Raw genomic sequence first — 20,843 nt, 5'->3', positions numbered from 1 at the left:
CGAGCGCCCGATCACCTGAATGCGCGTGCGGATCTCCCCGCTCAGTCGCATGTCGCTCCTCTGCATGCGCGGCGAACACTGCCGTCCAATTACTGAGATGAAAATGCCACTCCACAGAGGACAAGCGCACAAAAAAAAGCCACGACAGCTGTTGCGGCTGCACGTCCCCCACACGGCGCTCAACGCACGGCCTCTACTACTCTACTCTCTCCACTCGCTTGTGGTGGAGCGGTCTGAACGCGCCGCGGCTGAAAGGAAGGAGGAAAACGCCGCGAGGCGTCCCCGTCCCCGGCCTGCTCTCACCCGCGTTCCTGGAGAAACGGTCCGTGGCCGCTCCAGATAAGCCCAGAACGGAGCGCGCGACCCGAAACAGCCGGGCTGTTCCGCGGACCCCGCGGCGGCGCGGCTAAGCCGGCCGGCAGCCTTTGAAGCCCGCGGCAGCCCCACCCCACCCCACCCCCTTATCTCTCCACGCGCCCTCCCCTCCGTCTGCCCTCCTCTCACGCGGATCCGCCGCGCTTCCGTCTCCCGCTGCCTCCCATATTCCTTCTCCCATCCCCACGCCGGCGCCCCTGCTCCCACCCCCACGCAGCCTCCACTACCTGTTTCATCCTGACTGTGGTGGCAGTGCTTGCGGGGAACTCGGCACTGCTTAGGGCTCATTAGGCGCCGGAGCAAGAGAGAGGAAACAGATCTAAATTATCCTTTTCATTCTCTGACAGCCTCACCCCTCACTCATCTCCAGCTCTGAGCCTTTCATCTGCAGCACACGCACACGCACACGCGCACACACACACACACACACACACACACACACACACACACACACACACACACACCCTTCTTCCTGCTACTTTGTGACAGTTCTTTATGATCAAGCCTGCATGTCAACCAGCTCTATGTTTTCTTTATTCTCCAGCTGACAGTGAAATAATACATGTGAATTATGACTCATGCCGATCCCCGACTTTCTCCTCCGCCGCTCCTCCATCCTCCTCCTTTCCCGTCCCTCCATCCCTCCGTCTCCCGCCTGAAACCCCTTTCATCCCCTCTGTTCTGCCGTTCTGTATCACTCAGTGTCTGTCAGCGTCGCCGCGCGAGCCTTCGGAGCCGCCCGCAGGCACAGTCACGTCGCCGCGGATGACACGAGGACGTGGCCGTGGCTGGCTGCACCCTGAAGAGCAACTGGAGAACACTTTAAAGGCTGCTTGACAGCTGGGTGAGAGATGCTCCGCGGCCCCACCGAGGCCCGCGCACCTCCGCCTCCAGCGCGCACACGTGTTGCGGCGAGGGCGTGAAGTGTCACGGACGTCAGAGGGGCGACGCACCGCAGCGCGCGGGCACAAAGGCACAAAGGCACACCTGCCACTGCAGCACGACCACATGTGGAAAACGGTCTGTCATGTCTACTATTAACTATTTTTACAATAGAAAGACCCACTTCACTATGAGGACACCTTAGTCCTGATAGTACTGACATGATGAAACCCCTAACAAAGTCCACATGTGATAATAAAACACATCTAAGGCTTCATTCTGACAGATTATGCTTTCAATTAAAAACTATACACAGGTACATAATTAACAAAGCTGCCTTTGTGGGCGATATGATTGTTATATTAATTGGTATTCCATCAAGTCCGTCACAGTTGTCATTAAAAAGCTAAAATGTTATTCCAAGATTACAGCAAAACACTTCTACCTGCCTATCAGCGGTTAATTGGCTCCTCTCTATTTCTGTGGAAAACAGAATGATCACCACACACACACACACACACTATATATAAATACATGCGCACCGAGCTGGAGGTCACATGTCATCAGTATCTTAGCTAGTTTGGAGCTGCCTTTATATCCGTCCTTCCAATTAATCTTTTTTGGGAAATGAAAACACAAAAACAAGCAGTGCAGCATGAAGATTTGAAAAAAAAACAACACACACACACACAACACAAAACTAGAGGTAGGAGGAGGAGGGGGGGTAAAAAAAAGAAAATGAGAACTGAGGGGGAAAAAAGCCTTGCCAACTTTTTGGTCTGGGTAGGTTGGCCAGAAATAATTGGCTGTCAAGGATAGTGAAGGCACTGTTCTTTTTCACAGCCAGCTGAGGAACAACGCAAGGGCAGCGCCGGGGACAACGGGAGGACAGGGCGAAGACAGAATAGCTAGTCGCCTCTGTTTCCATTAAAGCTCAACAAGCGGGCGCGTAAAAAGTGGATGGGTCACCACAGGCCAGTCGAACTAAATAAAGCAGGCAGAGCAGAGATATTGGAGATGCTCCCTCGCATTTGCACCCCCGCAGGCAGGAACATGCAGCCGGTCTGCAGGATTCAAAGCGGGCGCCTCGGTCCGAGCGCGAGGCTCCGCCGAAGTCCAGGGGCGCGGCGTCCGTTCAGCGCAAACCCGCGCGTGCATTTTTTATTTCCGAATAATCCGCGGGATGGAGGGGGGGTGGGGGGGTGGAGCGGGAGTACGTCGACCCGCTGTGTGAAAGGATCCTCTGGCAGCTCAGTGCAAAGAGCCGTCTGAGAGAGGCAGATACAGAGGGTGTGAAGAGCAGCTAGCAGTAAACAGACAAATCCTGATAGGTTTGCACAGACACACAAATGCGGGTATACCTATACGGCGCACAAGGCGACGCGTGCCACGCAAATCCCCCCCCCGTGCGCTTAGAACACATGAGCACAAAAGCCCCAACACACACATACACACACAAACGCACGGAGACTAATAAAAACCCGGCAGAGGCTTAGCAACAAATATGCTCCCAATTTCATATTCATGAATTCCCACACTCTAAGCCCATCGGCTCCGGCAGCAAAGGCGATCCCGCTTCCCGGCCTCGCTCACCTTCCTGCAGGTACATGACGGCCTGCGAGTAGTTCTGCAGCGCGTGGTGCGTCCTCCCCAGGCTGCCGTAGGCCAGCGTCTTGGCCGCCAGGTCGTTGGTCTGCGCCGCCACGCTGAGGTGCTGCTCCTGGAACACCACCGCCCGCTCGTAGTTGCCCAGCGACTCGTAGGTGAGGCCCAGGTTGCCGTAGGCGCGCGCCTGCCGCGCGGGGCTGCCCGCCTCCTCCGCGATCTCCAGGTCGCTCTGGTGGCACCGCAGCGCCGTCTCGTACTCGCCCATGGCCTGGTACACGGCGCCCAGGCCGCAGCTGGCGTCGCCCTCCAGCGGGCGGTCGCGGGTGTCGCGGGCAATGGCCAGCTGCCGCTCCAGGCACGAGATGGCCTGCTCGTAGTTGCCCAGCTGGCTGTGGAGCGCGCCCAGCTCGCCGTAGGCCTGCGCCTTGCCCCCGCGCTCGCCCAGCTCGTGGGCCACCACCAGGCGCTTCTCGAAGCACACCAGCGACTGCTGCAGGCTTCCCATGGCCCTGCGGGCGAGGACGGAGGGGGAGATCAGGAGGGAGGTGACCCAGATAGAGATTCAGCGTCGCCTTCGTGTTACATCATCAAACCGAGGGAAAGCGGCATCCTTTATGCGTGCAGATACGTATCTGTGGTGTATCAGGCGGCAGAAAGGAGTTTACGCTGCAATGTTTTCATTAGCGAAGCCTCAGACTATTTCAGATTGACGGTAAAGTAAATACAAATGTAGAGAACTCAGTGGCAGCTGTGTTAAAGATCTACTCTATAAGAGCTGCTACTGAAGGGTAAATCCTCCAACAGCAGATAGATTATCTGTCTAAGGATGTTGACAGAGTGGCATTCGTTCCATCTAAACTTCTCATTCACCAGCTTCAAACAGAGCGAGTCCCAGGCGTAATGGTCAAACACAAGTTCAAATGGAGCATTAGCAGAGTAAAAGCCCTCGGCCTAATTAAAGTCACATTATGATGTACGTGCTCGGCTGAGACGGGGAGGTTTGCGTCCCCGACGTCTACCGCTCCCCTCTGAACTCGCGTGTGATTGCCGAGGTGCCGCCTCGATGACGAACAATGAGGCGAAAAATCATCCCCCGAAATGAGGATTTCCTCAAGCCTCTCGTGTTTCACTCCGCGGTGCGGTACCTGCGGGATGCTTTTCAGCTCTGTGACACACGCGAGATGAAAGACGCAAGAGGTTGCCTCAAAATAACTGCCCCCCACCCCCCCCACCCCCCGACTGCAGGCGTCTGTATGCCAAAAGCCTCTTTGCATGCAGATAAGTCCAGGGCCATGAGCGCCGCACCCGCACCCTCTTCCAAGCCTTGCTCAGCAGCACGCGTCTCTAAACTACGGTGGTCTTTGATAGTGAGCGCGGGGAGAAAAAAATAACATGCAAAGCAGGATTACTGCGATTATTAGTATTACCCAGTCAATGCAATTATCTGCTTCCGCGAAAGCAATGGGGAAACTGATGCACAACATGCGAGCCTGCGAATGAGGACCGTGACGCCAGCCTCACCTGTGTCCGTTCCCTAGGCCTCTGTAGGCTTTCTCCTGGTCCTGCATGCGGTTGAGGCTCTGGGCCACCGACAGATACTGGTCATAGTACTTGATGGCCTCCTCAAAGTCTCCAAGGGCCTCGTAGCAGTCTCCTAGGTTCCCGTAGGCCCGGCCCCTGTCCATCACCGCCTCGTTGCCGCTCAGCTGCTGCAGCGTGGCCAGCTGCTGCTCCAGGTAGCCGATAGCCTCCTCCATCACGCCTACATTCATTTTGGTGATGCCCATGTTTCCGTAAACCTGGGCCTCCACCACCGGATCCTTGAGCCTCCGGCCGAGCTCCAGCTGCTCCTCGTAGCTCTTGAAGGCCATGGCGTACTTGCCCAGCGCCATGTAGACGGCTGCCAGGTGACCGTGGGCCTTGCACTCCCCCGACACGTCGCCCAGCTCCTGGTACACCTCCAGCTCCTGAGTGTGGTAGCCCAGGGCCTTGTCATATTTCTGCACAAGTCTGTAGGTGGCCCCGAGTGCAGCGTAGGCGCAGGCCTCCATCCTACGCTCTTTAACCTGAACAGAAAAATTCACAATATCAAATGTTATAAATGACATTCTACAGATATATTAGAGTCTTGTAGGATTTCATTGGCGAGGTGTGGCCATACCTGGTGAGCTAAGGCCAGCTGCTGCTCATAAAACTGAATGGCTCCAGCCACATCCTTTTTACAGACAAATATGTCTCCCAGATTTCCCAGAGCTCTGAAGCGAGCCTGGGCATTGTTCAGGGACTGGGCCAGTGAAAGCAGGTATTTCTGACACTCCTCTGCTTTCGTGAAGTCTCCTAGGGCCTTAAATGCCAGACCAAGGTTACAGTAGGCCTTGGCTTGACTCAATTTGTCATGAAGGTCCTTTGCCAGGGCCAAATCCTGCTCATAGTACTTGACGGCATCCTGGTAGTTGCCCAGGCAGTAGTGGGCATAACCCAGGTTGTGACAAACTTTCCCCTCGCTCTCCATGTCTTGGAGGTCGGGCGACAGTCGGAGGTACTGCTCGTAGTAGGGCACCGCCTGAGGGAACTCTCCTCGCGAGCAGTGGAAGTTGCCCAGGTTGCCCAGAGCCCGCGCCTCGCTCTGGACATCCCGGAGCTCGCGGGCGATGTTGAGGTGGTTCTGGTAGTGCTGCAGAGCGCGGTCGTGGGCGCCCAGGGCCTGGTACGCCACCGCCAGGTTGCCGTGAGTGGAAGCCTGCGAGGCCCGGTCGTTGACCTCCATGGAGATCTGCAGCTCCTGGCGGTGGTAGCGAACGGCCTGGTCGAAGGCCCCGAGGGCGTTGTAGGCGTTGCCCATGTTGCCATAGGCGCGGCCCTGGGCAGCGTAGTCGTTCAGCTCCTGAGCAATGGCCAGATGTGTTTTGTGCAGTTTCAGAGCAGTCTCGTAGTCTCCCTTCATCTGGTGGATGATGCCTGTGGAGAGAGGAGAGAGAGGAAGAGGATGGTGAAGTCCCTTCCAGGGGAAAATTGTAATTGAGAAAAATTCAAGTGCCTTGTCAGCCTCCAATGTACAAAACAAGTCATTTGGTTGTTAAAATATGCTCTCTGGGCCATCTGTTCTTTGCTTACACAACACACTCTCCCACAGAATGATGGTCATTAAAATGTAGTGCAATCAAACAGAGTTATTATAACACTAAAATAGAATATTTTGATTGTCTAAGCAGCCTTTGATGATTGTGTCTTAGAGGGATTTTACCAGAATCAACAGCTTCTCAATGGGGTTGAAAATACTTGTGCAAACAAAAAAAAAAGGGAAGAGAGAGAGAGGCAGGAAGTAAAAGTGGGGGAGAGCGTAAAAAGCTGATGGAACGCTCAGCAAACAACTTTAGAAAAACAACCTAAGTGTGGCGAAACAATAAATAATGGAGAAGCCAGTGCACTGAGCGTGTTATCTCTGATAAAATATCATCCTCTGAAAAATAATAGCTTCACGCCACAGCCAGGCATCTGGCTGACAATATTAAAGCTCCGTCACAGAGCAGACAGCCTACAAGGCGAACGGCTCAGTCCTCCCTCTGCTGTACAGCCTGGCCATCGCCGCTTTGCTGCATCAGCACCAAGACTGATGGGTTAGTGAGACTGGGTAGAGCCACGGACGGGCCTCTGGGGATGAAACGGTTCTGGAGCCAGAGTGGGTGGGAACCCGCGCTGGAGGAGCTCTGCGGCTTGTGGTCAATATGTGATGATGCTGCAGGGATCATTGCCTCCATGTGTGTTTTCCCTTTTATTCCAGGAGAGACCTGTTGTATTATGGATCTGAAGTAAGGCCACGCGATCAAAACAAGTATATTTTGCATCCGAAGGCTTTTCCTTCTTGGAGAGAGTGTGGAAGTGCGTTGAGATTCACGGCAAGCTAGAAGGAAGAGCAGCTCTCGCCACAAAGTCACTCCCAAGGTTACACTTTCCCCAATGGAGGCTGATCTTACGGGGGATATAATGCCTACTGATGTATTACCAGCAGACATGTTCTGTGCTGCGGGCTAAAAATGGATCTGGGGCTCCTGTGATGGACGGAGGGGTCGAGGAGACAGCCAGGACGGACGCTGGTAATGTCTGGGGTTGGACTTAGAAGCCAAAATTGCCATAAGCCTTAGGCTATGCCTGGAGCCACACTTGAAGCAAGAAAATCATTTCTGCCCCTCCCCACAATATGGTAAGGGGATTATGGAGCCCTTGGGAATACAATCCGGCAGGATAGTAAATAAAACCATGGCGACATGCTGGCGGAATCTGCTCCAACACAGAAATTGGGAATTAGTCAGGGGCCGACTATCTGAAGTGGGTCGATGGGGCGTGTTGTCCAAATCGGAACGACCCCAACGAAGTATCGGTGTTAGATTCTGGTGAACCTGATTCCATCCGCTCTGTGAATCAGCTGTGATTTGACACCTGGTCATGATGCAGTAAATATGTCTTAATATTTTTTCTCATTCGTCCACAGTCACAGAGCCGGCGACAGTGAGAAAGCACCAACGTACCACATCGTTCAAACCCTTTTATACAGGACCCCATCCGCCCCCCTGTAGCCAAAGACATTAAAAAGCGTGGCAATGTGTTGTCACTTTTCATTACTCGCAGACACGCATGCTCGTCCAGGCAGACAGACAGCGAGACAGGAAGGTGGGGAGATTAAAGAGGGAAGTGTGCTGGTCTGCCAGCAGCCACATACAAAACCACGCTCCCTGTTCTGTCCACGCGCACGAGATCTGGTTACTACACTGCCTAAAACGACCACGTCTCGACTCGAGCCGACCCTTTATTTTTGCAACGCAAAACTGCCTCCATTTGGGAGCTGATCATATTTCGTGCTGAATTCGCAGACGTGCAGGCGAACGCTGCGGCTCTTTTGTTTCGCTTAAATAGCTCTGCAGCGAGCAGATTAATAACTGCACACAGTGAGCACGAGGTCTGGGAGAGCGGGCTGCGCTCGCAGTCCAGTTTCTGGCATGAGCCTCTGTCAGGAGATCGAATGGGGCCAGGCAGGGGGAGGCAGGGGGAGGCAGGGGGGAGGCAGGGTGCGTCTGCTGCCTCTCCAACAAACTAAAACTCTGGGCCGCAAAGGCAACAGAGATTAGTTTCCAAGCAGGAGCAACAAAACACAGGCAGTGTCACAACCCCCCTTGGTCCCTATAGCTCTCTCCTTTTAGAGGCCCTGCTTATATTTACTCAAGGTATTTACCTGGTCATTAACGGGGAGTTGAAAATGTCCCCTTTCTCAGATAAACGCACTTTTCTTTATTTGTTCAGCTCCTTGGCTGTCTTCCTCCTCGCCATGTTCTTTCATTCATCCTGTCTGGGCCATTAGTCTGACTAAATTCCTCTGTCAATTCAGCACTTTCCTGCTCCCCTTCCTGGTCAGACTAATAATATGTCTACAACCACTGGTTTACCGCTGGCTTATGCAGCAAACAAAGTGTCCTCTATGTCTAATTGCGCTGAGTACGTCTGCCACGGTCCTGATCATCACTCAAAGGATCTTGCAATATGCCGTCAGAATGAGATGATGAGGAGCCAGTGTGTCTGAAGTGCAACACACCTCCAACAAATCTATTTGACGTACAGCAGCATGATGTTTAATCTACTGATGCTGCGAAACCTGCAAATCAGACGTCTGGACTCAGCTGGAATGTGGATTCAAAAGAGCCTCAATGGGAAAAGTGTTTATTATAACAGGAACTGAATCAATACAGAGGTTTCTGTCTGTATTTTAGATCCTGGATGCGATCGGTGCCTGTAGTCTGACTGCGCGTCGTTTCGCGAACCCTCTTCTTCCTGTTGTTTTCCCTCCTTCGGTTGCTTTGTTTTGGTGAACGTCAGCAGGAAGCGTCCTCCAGGGACGCCGCGCAGAAACGACGGGAAAAAGCGCCTAATTAGGAATTGTACCTTCCGGCCCCTTTTTCCAAGCGACGGCGCCGACATTTCAAGTGACTTCTTCGAGACGCGCGGTCAAACGAGAGGAGGCGTGAACTGAGTGAAAGCGAAAACAAGGCCGACGAGGCGGGCGGCAACACAAACGCTTCGGAACAAACTCATTTACAGTCTCTTTGAAGTGGAATGCACAGAAAAAAAGAATACAGTTTACATTCTGTTTCATGAAAACCAGAAATGGCAACTACATGGGAACCCACAGCTTCAGTCCTCCCTCTGATATTAAATATTGCTGACTAGGGGGTAAGTTAGCCAGTTAATGAATAATAAATGGGGCTGGAATGCAACATTTCCAAATGCTTTATAGGTCAGAGTGTGCTGAGCCGGGGCTGCTGGTACCGCTGGGCATCATGGTTAGATATTAAAGCCCTGCGTTCTCCATGCAGTTGTACCTCAGAGCCACGAGTCGCTGCTCCACCCACACAACACGCAACAATAATGACAAGCTGGGAGGGCATAATAAAAGTTTGCTCTTTCCAGCGTCTGCAACTTCTTCCCATCTCTGTGTTTTTTTTGCTTTTATCGCTGCTCATTAATCTTCCCCCAATCATCCTTTCCCCTCTAAAGGCAGCATCTTCTGATGTGCGAAACAACATCCAGTTGGTTTTAACCCGTCCCGGCATCTTCGGCGATGGCGGCGGCGCTTCCCGCCGCAAACAAAAACGGCGACGACAACAATGGAGCAATTACAGACGGATGCTTCTCAACCTCCACTTCATTCTCTGTTATCTTCATTATTCAGCGCCTCTTGAATCAGCTATTAAAGGTAATTAAGCGATTCATCAAGTCAGTTTCAATTACTGGGAGCTTGACAGCTGCAGATTACAATCAGTGGGGGTAAAGAGAGAGGCAGAGGGAGCGAGAGATGCCGGCATCAAAAAGTGAAGGAAAAGTGGAAGAGCAAAGACAGGAAGTAGCAACGGGGCGTGTAGGGTGAAGACGGAGGCGCGCTCCCCAGGGGGGCGGGACTAAGTGTTCAGCTTGTCCAGTGGCTCCCGCCCGCACCGTCACAGCTGCAGCATCATTGCCGTTTCATGCGCCGCGAGGACACAAATGTTGTGGTAGTAACGGATGAGGCTGCTCCACGGTTATGGTTATGACAATCGCATTGCAGATGGGAATAAATCCTGCCCGTCTGACACAAAGTGCCCACTTGAAATAACGCTTACATGCACCGCCGTCATAAAAGCGCTCTCGCTGGAGCCGCTAATTTATGGCACCGGCTCACTTTTAAAACTCTGGTGAGTGTCGGAACTAAGAGCGGCCCTGACCATTAGGCCGGTCAAAGGACGACTTCAATTTATGTCTGGCTGATTAACCTCTCTCGCCGCCTGCACGCTTTCACATGAAGAAGAATTCATTTGGGGAGAACTATTATGCCTCTTAGTTCTCCATTAGAGTCAGGTTTACTACTGTCTTGATGGCTCGTAAGTCATCCAGCCAAAGTTGTAACTGCTGGACTAAATACAGAAGTATCTGGCCTATTTATGCCTTCATTACATGCAGGTGATAGTGCTAATAAACTGATTTTAGCCGTAAAATACAGACACCAATTACTTTTTAGGGTTCAGCAAAAATACCCGATCATATATTTCATCTCCGCTGTAACTGTGTGAAGGTGAGAGAACAGCACATCAATGTGGAGGCATTAAAACTGTACATATTTTCCTGCTACTTCCCGTGTTGAAACCCTCCAACCCACTGGGCCTAAATACTGAATAATGCAAGACTGTGTCAAAAAACAACTTGGTATGTGATGATTCAGAAATATCCCCTTAAGTAAAAGTAGCAAAAATACTCAGGCATTTTTTGGCATGAATATAAAAATATCAAATGGAGGTTCTACCAACTGCACCATCAATAAGAAGAGTCAGTAATCACTATGTATCACTATGTTCAGACTGCCCTGTTTCTTCCAGGTGCTTCCTTCTCTCTCCAATGGGAAACAAACAAATTCATCAAATGTGCAGCTAAACACTACAACCTTTATTGTCTTGAAGGGTCACGCAGGAATCTCCGAGGAAACATCCGTACACCTCGTACTGCAGACGCTGTGAGTGGGTTTTCAGCTGATGTGGTGGAATGATAGTGAGATTGTTGTGGAGGAGATTACAGCACTCCGGAGGATCCTACAAATCAATTGTGAGTGCAACACTACTGCCAAAGTCAGTCACTCCAGCTACCACAGCTAAGAAGCAACTCAAGCAAACGCCGGCTGTACTCTGATGCTTGTTGTTGAGACAGAACCACAGCGGTTCCGGTCTTCAAGGCCACGATTCACGTATGTAACCCAATAAACATGAATATGTCACAAGAGTTATTAGGATACGTACCCAGATTGGAGGAGGCCCGTCCCTCGGCGGCCCTGTCCTTCAGGCCCTCCGCTATAGACAGCTGCTGTTCGTGGTACTGCTTGGCCCTCTCCAAGTCCTGCATGCAACGGGCTGCATGACCCAGTCCGGCGTAGGCCCGCATCTCTATGGACTTCTCCTCCAACTCCTGGGCCAGCTCCAGGACGTGCGTGTGATAGGACATGGCCTTGTCGAAGTTCCGGTGGTAGTGGTAGGCGCTGCCCAGGTTGCTGTAGGCCCGGGCCTCCTCGCGTTTATTCTCCAGGGCCTTGGCAATGCCCAGGTGCTGCTCGTGGCACTGGACGGCATTGTCGAAATCTCCCATGGCGATGTAGACGGCCCCCATGTTCCCCAGCTCGCGGGCCTCCGACAGCTGGTCCTTGGACTGCTTAGCCAGCAGGACGCACTGCTTGTGGCTGGCCAGGGCGTTCGGATAGTCCCCTATTGCTGTGTATACGTGGCCCAAGCTGCTCAGCGCCATGGAAGCGGCCTATGAATAGAGAGAGACGAAGGCAAGTGAGAAACATAGCAGCTAATAAGTTGTAGTGGTTTATAACCTTGTTAAATATATTGTATTACACATACTATACATCTCATCAGCAATGGGTAATTGTGCTGCCTCCGCATCACAGATTCCTGAACTCTGTAGCCAGATTAACTCCAAAAAACTCCATTAGAGAAAACATCCAAAATCAATTCTCTTGGAAAGCTCATGGCACAAAAGCCTAACAACAACAAAACCCCATTTGATTTCGCCGTCGCCACGCGTCGGAGGGGGGTAAAATGTGATGCAGATCAACGCAGCGCCGCCCAGCTGTAGAGCCGCCGGTTTGCCCTGTGCAATCACGCATCACGGCACGCCACCGCCGGCGGAACAAAGACACCGCTAATCAGGAAGAGGGGAGGGAAGGGACTTTAGCTTCAGGCCGGAGCCGCGGGAGGCCGGCTAAGCTAACGTGGGAGGAAACCAGAGCACCCAGGAGGAGAAGCTAAAAACCGCAGTGTCCAACCTGCTCCACCGTGCGTTTTATCAGCGTCCACCTATGGAAATCACACAATAGGGAGCGAAAGGTAAAGTCTTAGAAAGCGCAACCCCCGACCTCCTATGCGACACGTTCACTTCAGGCTCAGTAGCTGCTCGTACGCAGGGTAAACAGCTGGGAATTGGGGTCAGCTGTCTTTGCGAGAACAGATGTTCAATTAATCATGAAGGGCCGTCTAATAAACATCTCCTTCCTCAGCATCCTGCAGCCAGGGAGGATGTGGGACCCGGAGAGGCCAGAGGAGAGGGCAGGCACCCAGACAGCACGTTAGCGGCCACAAGCAAACTTTTCATCCCAGCCAGCGCGTCCTTTCCCAACCTGCCATCTTGAACTCAGAATTCACATCGATATTATCCCACAAATGCATCAAGATGTAATTTAAAGAAACGTGTCCACGGAGAGTAGCCGATATTTCTCCTGCGCGGTGGTGCTACATAATACAAATATCGAGCTCCTATGAATAAATGAAAGGCAAAGCACATTGTTGGGGAGAAAATCAATATAACAAAACACCTATAAAGAAAAAAACACTTTGCTTTGAATCTTTCATAAATTCTCTTTCTAACCGCACACATGCTCCCCACCTAGCTATCTTTCCTTCATTTCACATAGCTGCTGATGCCTGGAACCAATTACCTGCTGACATAAGGACTTCCAGCAGTTTGCTCGAGTTTAAAGACTCGACAAGGCATTATACAGGCCCAGGGAGGCAATTACCCTCCGTCACAACTGTTGCTGTTTCAAGTTCCCAGATAGCCTATCTGGGGCCGTTCAATTACACGGGCCTTTTGAAGCTGCGCCCCATCTCTCCCATTCAAACTTCCACTTTTCTGACCAGAAAACAGAAGATTCCTCATCTCCGCCTGCCTGACACGGGGAGAGAGAGAGAGTGTGGCGGCGGCGGCGGTGTTGGGGGCTCAGTCGTCCTCCAGTTGAGATGAGCAGCTCTTGTGATCAGTGTCGCTCTAAAGTGAGAGTGCAACGCTGCGTTTTCCTCTCAGATGGAAGTCGAGATGGGCTGATAATGAGGAACGAGCCTCGAGAGCCGCATAGGATGCGCCGTGTTTGGTTCAGGAACAGACACTGGGGCCGTCTCTCCCCCTGCAGCCATCTCCCACCACTGCTCATTCTGACTTCCCAGCAGTATCGCGGAATAACTTTCCGACTCGGAGAGAAATAATTGCCTGCAATAAATAATTTCTGCAAAACCGACTTCATTCTAATTTGATTCCATTTCTTTTCCGTACTTATCGGTCCTTCCTCCTCGTTGTGAGGAGCCCACCCCCTCCCCGCACACCCACTCCTCTCAATCCCTACACAGTCAGACCTGATTGTGTTTACAGAGTCCGGCACTTCTCCGGATGTGTGCTGATTTGATTAATCCTAACGCCGGCTTTTATAAACTGTTGATAAACTCTTAGCGCTTATCAGCAAACATCATTTGGCACCCAGGGTCCCCTGATGGAAGGTAAACTACAGTAGTTGTGCGTAGGACAGAGGAGAAAAAGAAAGAAGAGACATCAGGGGAGGCTGAGATGACATATTAATCAGAGATTCTTGGCCCACGACATTATTCCACTTTGTTCCCCTCACAAGGACAGTGGTTTAAGATTCCTCGCCGACTCTCATCCGTCTGTGTTTGTATTCTGCAGCAGATTAGAAATAGGCTTTCACAGCACATGCTGGGGGTAATGCATTGCACTTAGCTTAATTAGCCCCTGGTGTCCTGCGGCGGGGCTGCTCTCGGTGGCTGGGCTGGGTGCTGTGACTCTGAAGCCCTGGCGTACACTGTGTTTTACTTCTCAGCCTCGCAGCTGTGTGAAGATGCCTTTGAAGAATTCCCTTTGGACTACGACTCTACTGTGTGATACAGTCCAAACAAGCAGGGCTATCATCACAGACTGGCGGGGCTTAGGGGACAAGCATGGCTGATCAGAGCCGACCAGGCCGCCACTACTGCGCTGCTGAACCCGATCCCGTTTGGGCCCCGCTGCAAACTAAGAAAGGGACAAGCGTAGGAGCGAGTGGGCTCCTCGGCGGCGTCAGCAGCGCCGCGTTTGAGAAGGAGAGACGGGTTCGAGAGGCGCGAGGTGTTAAAGAGCAGACGTTTGCCCTCTGTCTTCCCCCCATTAGGTGCGGTAGGAAGGCAGGGCAGCCTCGGCCTCAGCCAAATGCTGCTAATGGGATTATCCTGGAAAGAGGAGCAGTCGCCTTTTTTTTTTTTTTTAGAAGAGAGGATGAAAACATGTTTGATTCTATTACCACAGAGGTGGGAACAACCGTGTCCTTCGCTGTACTAATGCAGCTGTTAGGATTAGAGCCTGGGAAAAATGTTTTGCACAGACGCAGGCGCATGGACTAACTGCACTGACTGGAAGAGAATGAAGTGGACTCCTGGGTGACTGATTACCACGCTTTGGATCTAGGTCCAGATAGGACCCCAGCTTATGCAAGGCTCCAGATCATATCCATCCACTGGATGCTGAAACTAACACGAGCAACATACAAATACTTAAGTTGTCCTTTTAACGACACCTGCTAGTGTTGCTTTTGTAATAGGTTCAATCTGCCTCAAACAAAAACTACACCTGACTTAAAAATGCAATTACCTTCGAAATTTGAAATTGACATTTTTGCTGCCTGTGACTGGTTTCATTAGCTTGATGCCATTGTGCTTAAGCAGCAGAAAAGTGAAGGCTGCTCTCAAAGTAACCTGGCTGACGACCTCCACGCTACGCTGTGTAGGAGTTTATGATGGAGGAACCGTCACAAAGCGTGTTAAACGCATAAATGGACATGCACAGGTTGGACAATTCTGCAGTGTACATCATTTTCTTTATTGATCTTTGGATCGATCTATCCTAATGTAAATAGTAGTGATAATAGGTGAACCCTACATGTGGTTATAATTAGATATCGCTCTGTTCACTCACTCATCTGGTTCAATCTCAATCTGGTTTCGTGTAAATGAAAATTAAATTTATCTGCTGCAAATGATAAAAGAAACGTATCCGTCTTCCGTTAGGGGCCTCGTATTAATTAAACTAGAGATAAAGTATAACTTGGTATATACAGTACAGTGTGTATAAAGTGAACATTGCCGTTTAATGTTTAGGTTGAACATCAGAGAAACAAACAAGCTAGTATGATACCAATCACTGCAAAAAGATGACAGAAAATACTTCACACTCACACTCACACACTCACACACACACACACACACACACACACACACACACACACACACACACACACACACACACACACACACACACACACACACACACACTACTTCAGTGTATTTCACTGCACACACAAACAGCTGTCTAATTAAAAGGCAGCGCAGACGGAAGGTGAGGACGACCATGCACCAGTGTTTCCCTTAACGAGCTGGGCTCAGGCAGCAACAGGAGCTGGCTGGCAGGGAACAGAACCGAGCACCGGAGGGAGAGGGGGTGCGGCGAGAGCGCAGTGGGAGGAGTGGGGCAGATAAAAGGCAAGGGGAGAGACTGCGTTTGAAGGATGAGAGAAGAGAATACCGGAGACATCCCCAGGGCCAGGAACGCCTTTAGATCTGAATTCACCTGCCGAGATTGCTTTTTGACAAAAAAGGGAAACATCTCAACTGTAATAAAGTCAAAGACGGAACAGACCAGTCAGAGATGCTTTCAAAGAAGCATGAACAATGCTTTTTAAAGGCGCGTGTTCTTGTCTGTGTGTGTGCAAGTGTGTGTGTCTGCACCCTGTGTGTGCATCCGTGCATAAAAGAGAAAAGGAGGGAGTCTGGAGGAGGATGTCAGAGTTGAGGCTGTGGGCGGGGACATGCTGGGGTGAAATACTCTGCTGGTTTGACGCGTGGACACTCCTCTCTCTCTCGCTCTCTCTCTCTCGCTCGCTCGCTCGCTCGCCTCGCTCTGTGTTTGCACATAGATATGGATCCTATGGGAGCCACCATTAGATGAGCCAAATGACTGCCTCTCTGCCATATCAAAACCTTCTGCTTTTTCTGAGCAAGCAAATGCTGTGCTCTGCCAAGCGAGGGCAGGTACAGCTGTGCCTGATTGCTCTCTTTTATACTCACACACATGCACACACACACACAAATGGCAGGATGCAGTCGTCCACCGTGCCTGATAAGCCCAGCACAGGCCAAGTTGAACTCAGCTATGCTTTTTCTCGAGCCAAATGAGAGACCCATTTTCCTCTTCACGTCTCCAAGTTTTAAAATAATATTTATGAAAGTGATAAATCATTTCAGGCAGTATTCTCAACTATACAGTAATTTAATTTGGAGGGGTTGCATATGAAAAGAGGAAAACAAACGCGGACGCCGCAAAGCTGTTGTGGCTGTTATGCATTTCTTTAATCAATCGGAGAGATGATCTGATCTATTAGCGGTGATGAGCTACTTGTTCCTCCGTGACCTGCGGGACCTTCAGCTCCCACATGACAGACGCCACAGGGCCGGCCTGATGTTTCCTCCAGCCTTCGCTGGGACGCGTTTGCAAAGGATTGATTGTCACCGAAGGTCGAGAAACGGGTAAGGGCGTTTGTGACAACTGCTACGCTGTCTATCACTGTCTCCCGCTTTAATGGCCGCACGCTGAACCACGCGTCCAGAAGGAGACGAGGAGACACACCAAACCCGCGGAGCAGCACATGAAGTGAATTACGGACGCAGACAGCTGTGGGTAGTCTGTGCCACGGTGCCATGCAAATAGAGGATCATTTGCGGTTCCTTCAGAGACCCGGAATATATTCACTCACACATCTTTACGCAGACACTCAAAGCAGAGCGCAAACATGTGTGAGTGTGTGTGTGTTTGTGTGTGTGTGTGTGTGTGTGTGTGTGTGTGTGTGTGTGTGTGTGTGTGTGTGTGTGTGTGTGTGTAACCACATTCTGCACTTCCTATATTTGTGCATTTACTCTAGACATCCACAGTGTGTTTGTCTGAGGCTACTCAGGCAGCCAAGAGGAGGGAGCACGAGGAGCACAGAGCAAAATTGGAACTGACAGTCTCCATTGGTGTTGGTGGAAAATTTGACTGTTCCCTTCAAGTGGCACGGGGCTTTTGATATTACAGGCTCTCCCTCTCCCCGACAATACACCAGACAAAACAAGGCTTGGAGGAACGGCCAAATGTTAAGTGAGGAGAGGAGAGGGAGGGCCTGGCTGAGCCCCCAGTAGCCTCTACCTACAGTAGTCCCACAGTGCGTCCCTGGTGACAGGATGTCAGCATTGTTCACATGCAGAAGCAGCCCGACTGCCGTGTGATATAAACACATGAATCTAAAGTCTGGTTTAGGAGGAAATTGAAGCGGTGACACACCGGGGAAACAGGGCACTGTGAATGAATCTTAATGTACTCTAAATCAGAGCGCAGCCTTCAAGAGCTGCACGGGGCTACTGTTTATTTCGATACTAAAGTCAAATCTCCACGGGCACGGCTCTGTGATGCCTGCTGGTGCGGGGAATCAATTCATGGGAGACCTTGTGGTGACAGAAGGGGAAATCACAGCGGTGTTTGAATGTCATTCCAGGAGGGGGTTTGAGGTAAACATCAAGGTTTTCGCCACGTTCGCAAGGCCTCGAGCAAAAGACGAAGCAGGGAGCGGACGACGTCGTCCTTTCAACACTAACAGGACTCAGAGGCAGTTAAAAGTCACAATGCGCAATCATGATCGGAAACGACTACAAAAGACTGTGGAAACGGAAAAACAGCAGAGGAACTGAAAATGTAGGTCGGATAATGAACGCGGGACCAAAGTTAGATTAAAAAAGGATTCACATCTGATGATACGTCACTTTCAAAGTCCATCCATTAAAAGCTAATTAGCTGTTGTTATGGCTTACTGCTGGGTCTGAGGACACGGTGCCAAATATAGCATAGCTCGCAGGCCCCCACTTGCATCTGCAAGCGTTCAGCAGGAAGCCAGGCAGTCAGTCCAAGGACGCTGGAGTCAAGGGTTATTCAAGGGCGTTTCAGAGGCCCAGGATTGGGAGGAAATGTCCCCATCAACCCACACAGCGGGATAAATCAGCCCTGAAATATTGGACTACATAGTCCAATCTTTTTCAATGGGACACAAAAAATGTCATTTGTGAGGTGGCAGTGGAGAGGAGAGGAGAGAGAAGGAGAGGAGAGGTGAGATAAGGGGACGCGGGTTGAGGTCTGAGGACCCAGATCAATATGAGCCGACCAGAGCTGCAGCCTGGAGCAGCCTGACACAATGAAAGAAATGAAGAGCGACAACCAAGCGTCCAGACTCTCAGGACCATACCTCACGGTTGTGAGGGGGAGGCAGAGCTTCTGTACCGCTCTGCTCCGACACATCTGCAACAAGCCTGATGGCTGCAGACCGCAACGGCTTTCTGTGAAACACAAGGATCTGAGGCTGAGGCTTCAAAGTGTTTATAACGTCAGTGCAGGCAGATACATTTGTGTGCGTGTGTGTGTGTGTGTGTGTGTGTGTGTGTGTGTGTGTGTGTGTGTGTGTGTGTGTGTGTGTGTGTGTGTGTGTGTGTGTGTGTGTGCAGAAAAGCAGAGCACATCTTCAGAATGAACTATTCTCACCTCTGTCATCTGCTCTGAACATAATACTCTGGTGACTGGCATGGGCCAAAAGGCTCAGGCCTCTCCGCGCGCTCCACTTTAATTATAAGTGAGAAACAATAGGTTTCCTGTCAGTGGACTGAATAAAAGAACGGCTTGACTGTTTAAAGATGGACCGGAGACCTAAAGAAATATTTGAAACAACAGTGTGACGCAAAAACTGTTTATGTGCATTGATATATTCCACAAGGATTAAGTCACAGTAACACGGAGCATGTGTAACGTCATCTCTACTCACCAGTTCAGCTGAGTCCCATATATTCCACCCATGCAACCTCTCTCTGCGAGTTACACAGCCAGCTCAAACACGCCTTTTCCGACTCTTGTCGTCATGGTGTGAAGTGTTGGGTGAATAAATCCGCAATTACACGCAGCTGAGATCGCAGAAGGACCCGGCGCTACCTCAGCTCCTGCACACGAGCCATTTAAATCCCTCCCTCCCCACTGTGCCTTTATTCCCCCAAATGTAATTACAAGCCTGGTGAGAGCGGCCACTGCGGCCTGCAGAACGCGCCGTCCACGCCGACACTCTGCGGGACCCGGAGACAAAGCCGTCCCCGCGACGCACCCACGCTCCGCGGGCCGGCGCCAGACCAACCCCGCGCTCTCGGCACCGTCGGACCTGGTCCGTCCGATAAAGACTAAACGGAGGATTTGACGACTGGCTTGAATTGTCACGTTCACCCACTGTACGCATGTGTCCACACGGTGCCTCCTACTGCGACGGAGATTTCAGACCATGAGGATGCTAAGCTCCCTTAGTGCAGCTGAATGATGAAAACCAAATCCTAGCAACATTCCTTTCCCTGTCGCGCCCAACACACACACACACACACACACACACACACACACACGTCTCCCGAGGCGGCTTTGTCCCAGTTTTAAACGTGTGTGTGTGTTTGTGCGTATAAAAAAAAAGGCAGTAGGATCGAAATCCAGATGTGCCTAATTAGTCGCCTTGCGCCTAATATTTCCAGGATTCCATTCAGGTAGCACGGGCAGGACATAAAGACGATGGCGCATGAGGGATCAGATGTGTTCCAGGTCGCCGGGAGGGGTGCGGTGAGGATGAGAGAGAGGAAGAGGCGATCAGGAAATAATCACCACTTTTAAGGCATGTTTTCCGGGGGATGCTGGGCCACCTGCCAGCGACGCCTCCAGCTGTGAGCACACGCCACAGGGCCCTGATTGACAGGGAGGGTAAATAGTTGCTAGCAGGGGCCCTGATTGTATCTCTCGCCTCTGGCAGGATAGGAGCCCGAGTGGAAGGGGTGATTGGCTTTTGTTACAGCCCTTCAGCCACAAATTAAGTTGGCTTCTCCGCCGAACCACCCTCCTATGATGCACGTTTACTTGGGGTTGCGTTACGAGCCATCCGGCGCTCGCAGGATAACATACAAAGACACCTCTGGTGCTCAGAGGAGCGAGGAGCAACACAATCCTAATGGAGAAAGATGCATTCAGGAAAGAAAGGAGGCTAAAGGCTAAAAGAGAGAGGGATATGTTTGCTAAACACTCTGCAGGGTCTGCGCTGGAATTTGAAAGCCTGATTTTTCTGGAATGCCGGTTGTCTTCAGGTCACGCAATGCAAGGGGGAGGGTTTGCCTGCGTAGGAGGGATATCAAACCCTCCCCACTGAGGACGGAGCCCAGGCTGGGAGGAGGCTGCTCAAGGTGCGGGAAGCCTCGCGCGCCGCGCATTAGCCGAGAGGCGTCAGCGGACAGGCGCGCGCCAATTGAGTTCCCCTCCGACCAGTCAAGAGCGGGAATGATAGGAAAAACACCGGCGCGGCCTCAAACGAAGTGGATTTCTGTCTGTGCGGGATTGGCCTCTTCACACTGGAGTGATGGAGCAATCCCAGACCACTCCTGCACCGCCACTAAGTGACAGGATGCAGGCTTCACAGCCGCTGCATGCGCCTGACCGCCGCTTAGCAAAGGCAAGCGGGCGGCTTCAGCGGCGGCCTGCAAGGAGGAGGGGGTGGAAATGAGAAA

At 51.5% G+C, this 20,843-nt stretch overlaps 1 protein-coding gene across 6 annotated transcripts in view; it reads right to left on the bottom strand.

Annotated features, from left to right (window-relative positions):
- The window catches only part of LOC114863302 (tetratricopeptide repeat protein 28-like), a 123,917-nt gene that overhangs the window by 15,242 nt on the left and 87,832 nt on the right, over positions 1–20,843 (bottom strand). For all 6 annotated transcript variants that reach the window (XM_029164271.3, XM_029164273.3, XM_029164272.3 and 3 more), the window contains 4 exons: positions 11,175–11,682; positions 5,027–5,823; positions 4,387–4,931; positions 2,851–3,374 (listed from right to left, as the gene is read on the bottom strand). In XM_029164271.3, the coding sequence (XP_029020104.1) occupies positions 2,851–3,374; positions 4,387–4,931; positions 5,027–5,823; positions 11,175–11,682 (2,374 nt within the window). The remainder of the gene's footprint in view (positions 1–2,850; positions 3,375–4,386; positions 4,932–5,026; positions 5,824–11,174; positions 11,683–20,843) is intronic.

This window comes from Betta splendens, chromosome 9 (genome assembly GCF_900634795.4).
Source record: "Betta splendens chromosome 9, fBetSpl5.4, whole genome shotgun sequence".
In the NCBI taxonomy this organism is placed as follows: Eukaryota; Metazoa; Chordata; class Actinopteri; order Anabantiformes; family Osphronemidae; genus Betta; species Betta splendens.
Note: the sequence above shows the minus strand (reverse complement) of the source record. Positions and strands in the feature narration are given on the sequence as shown.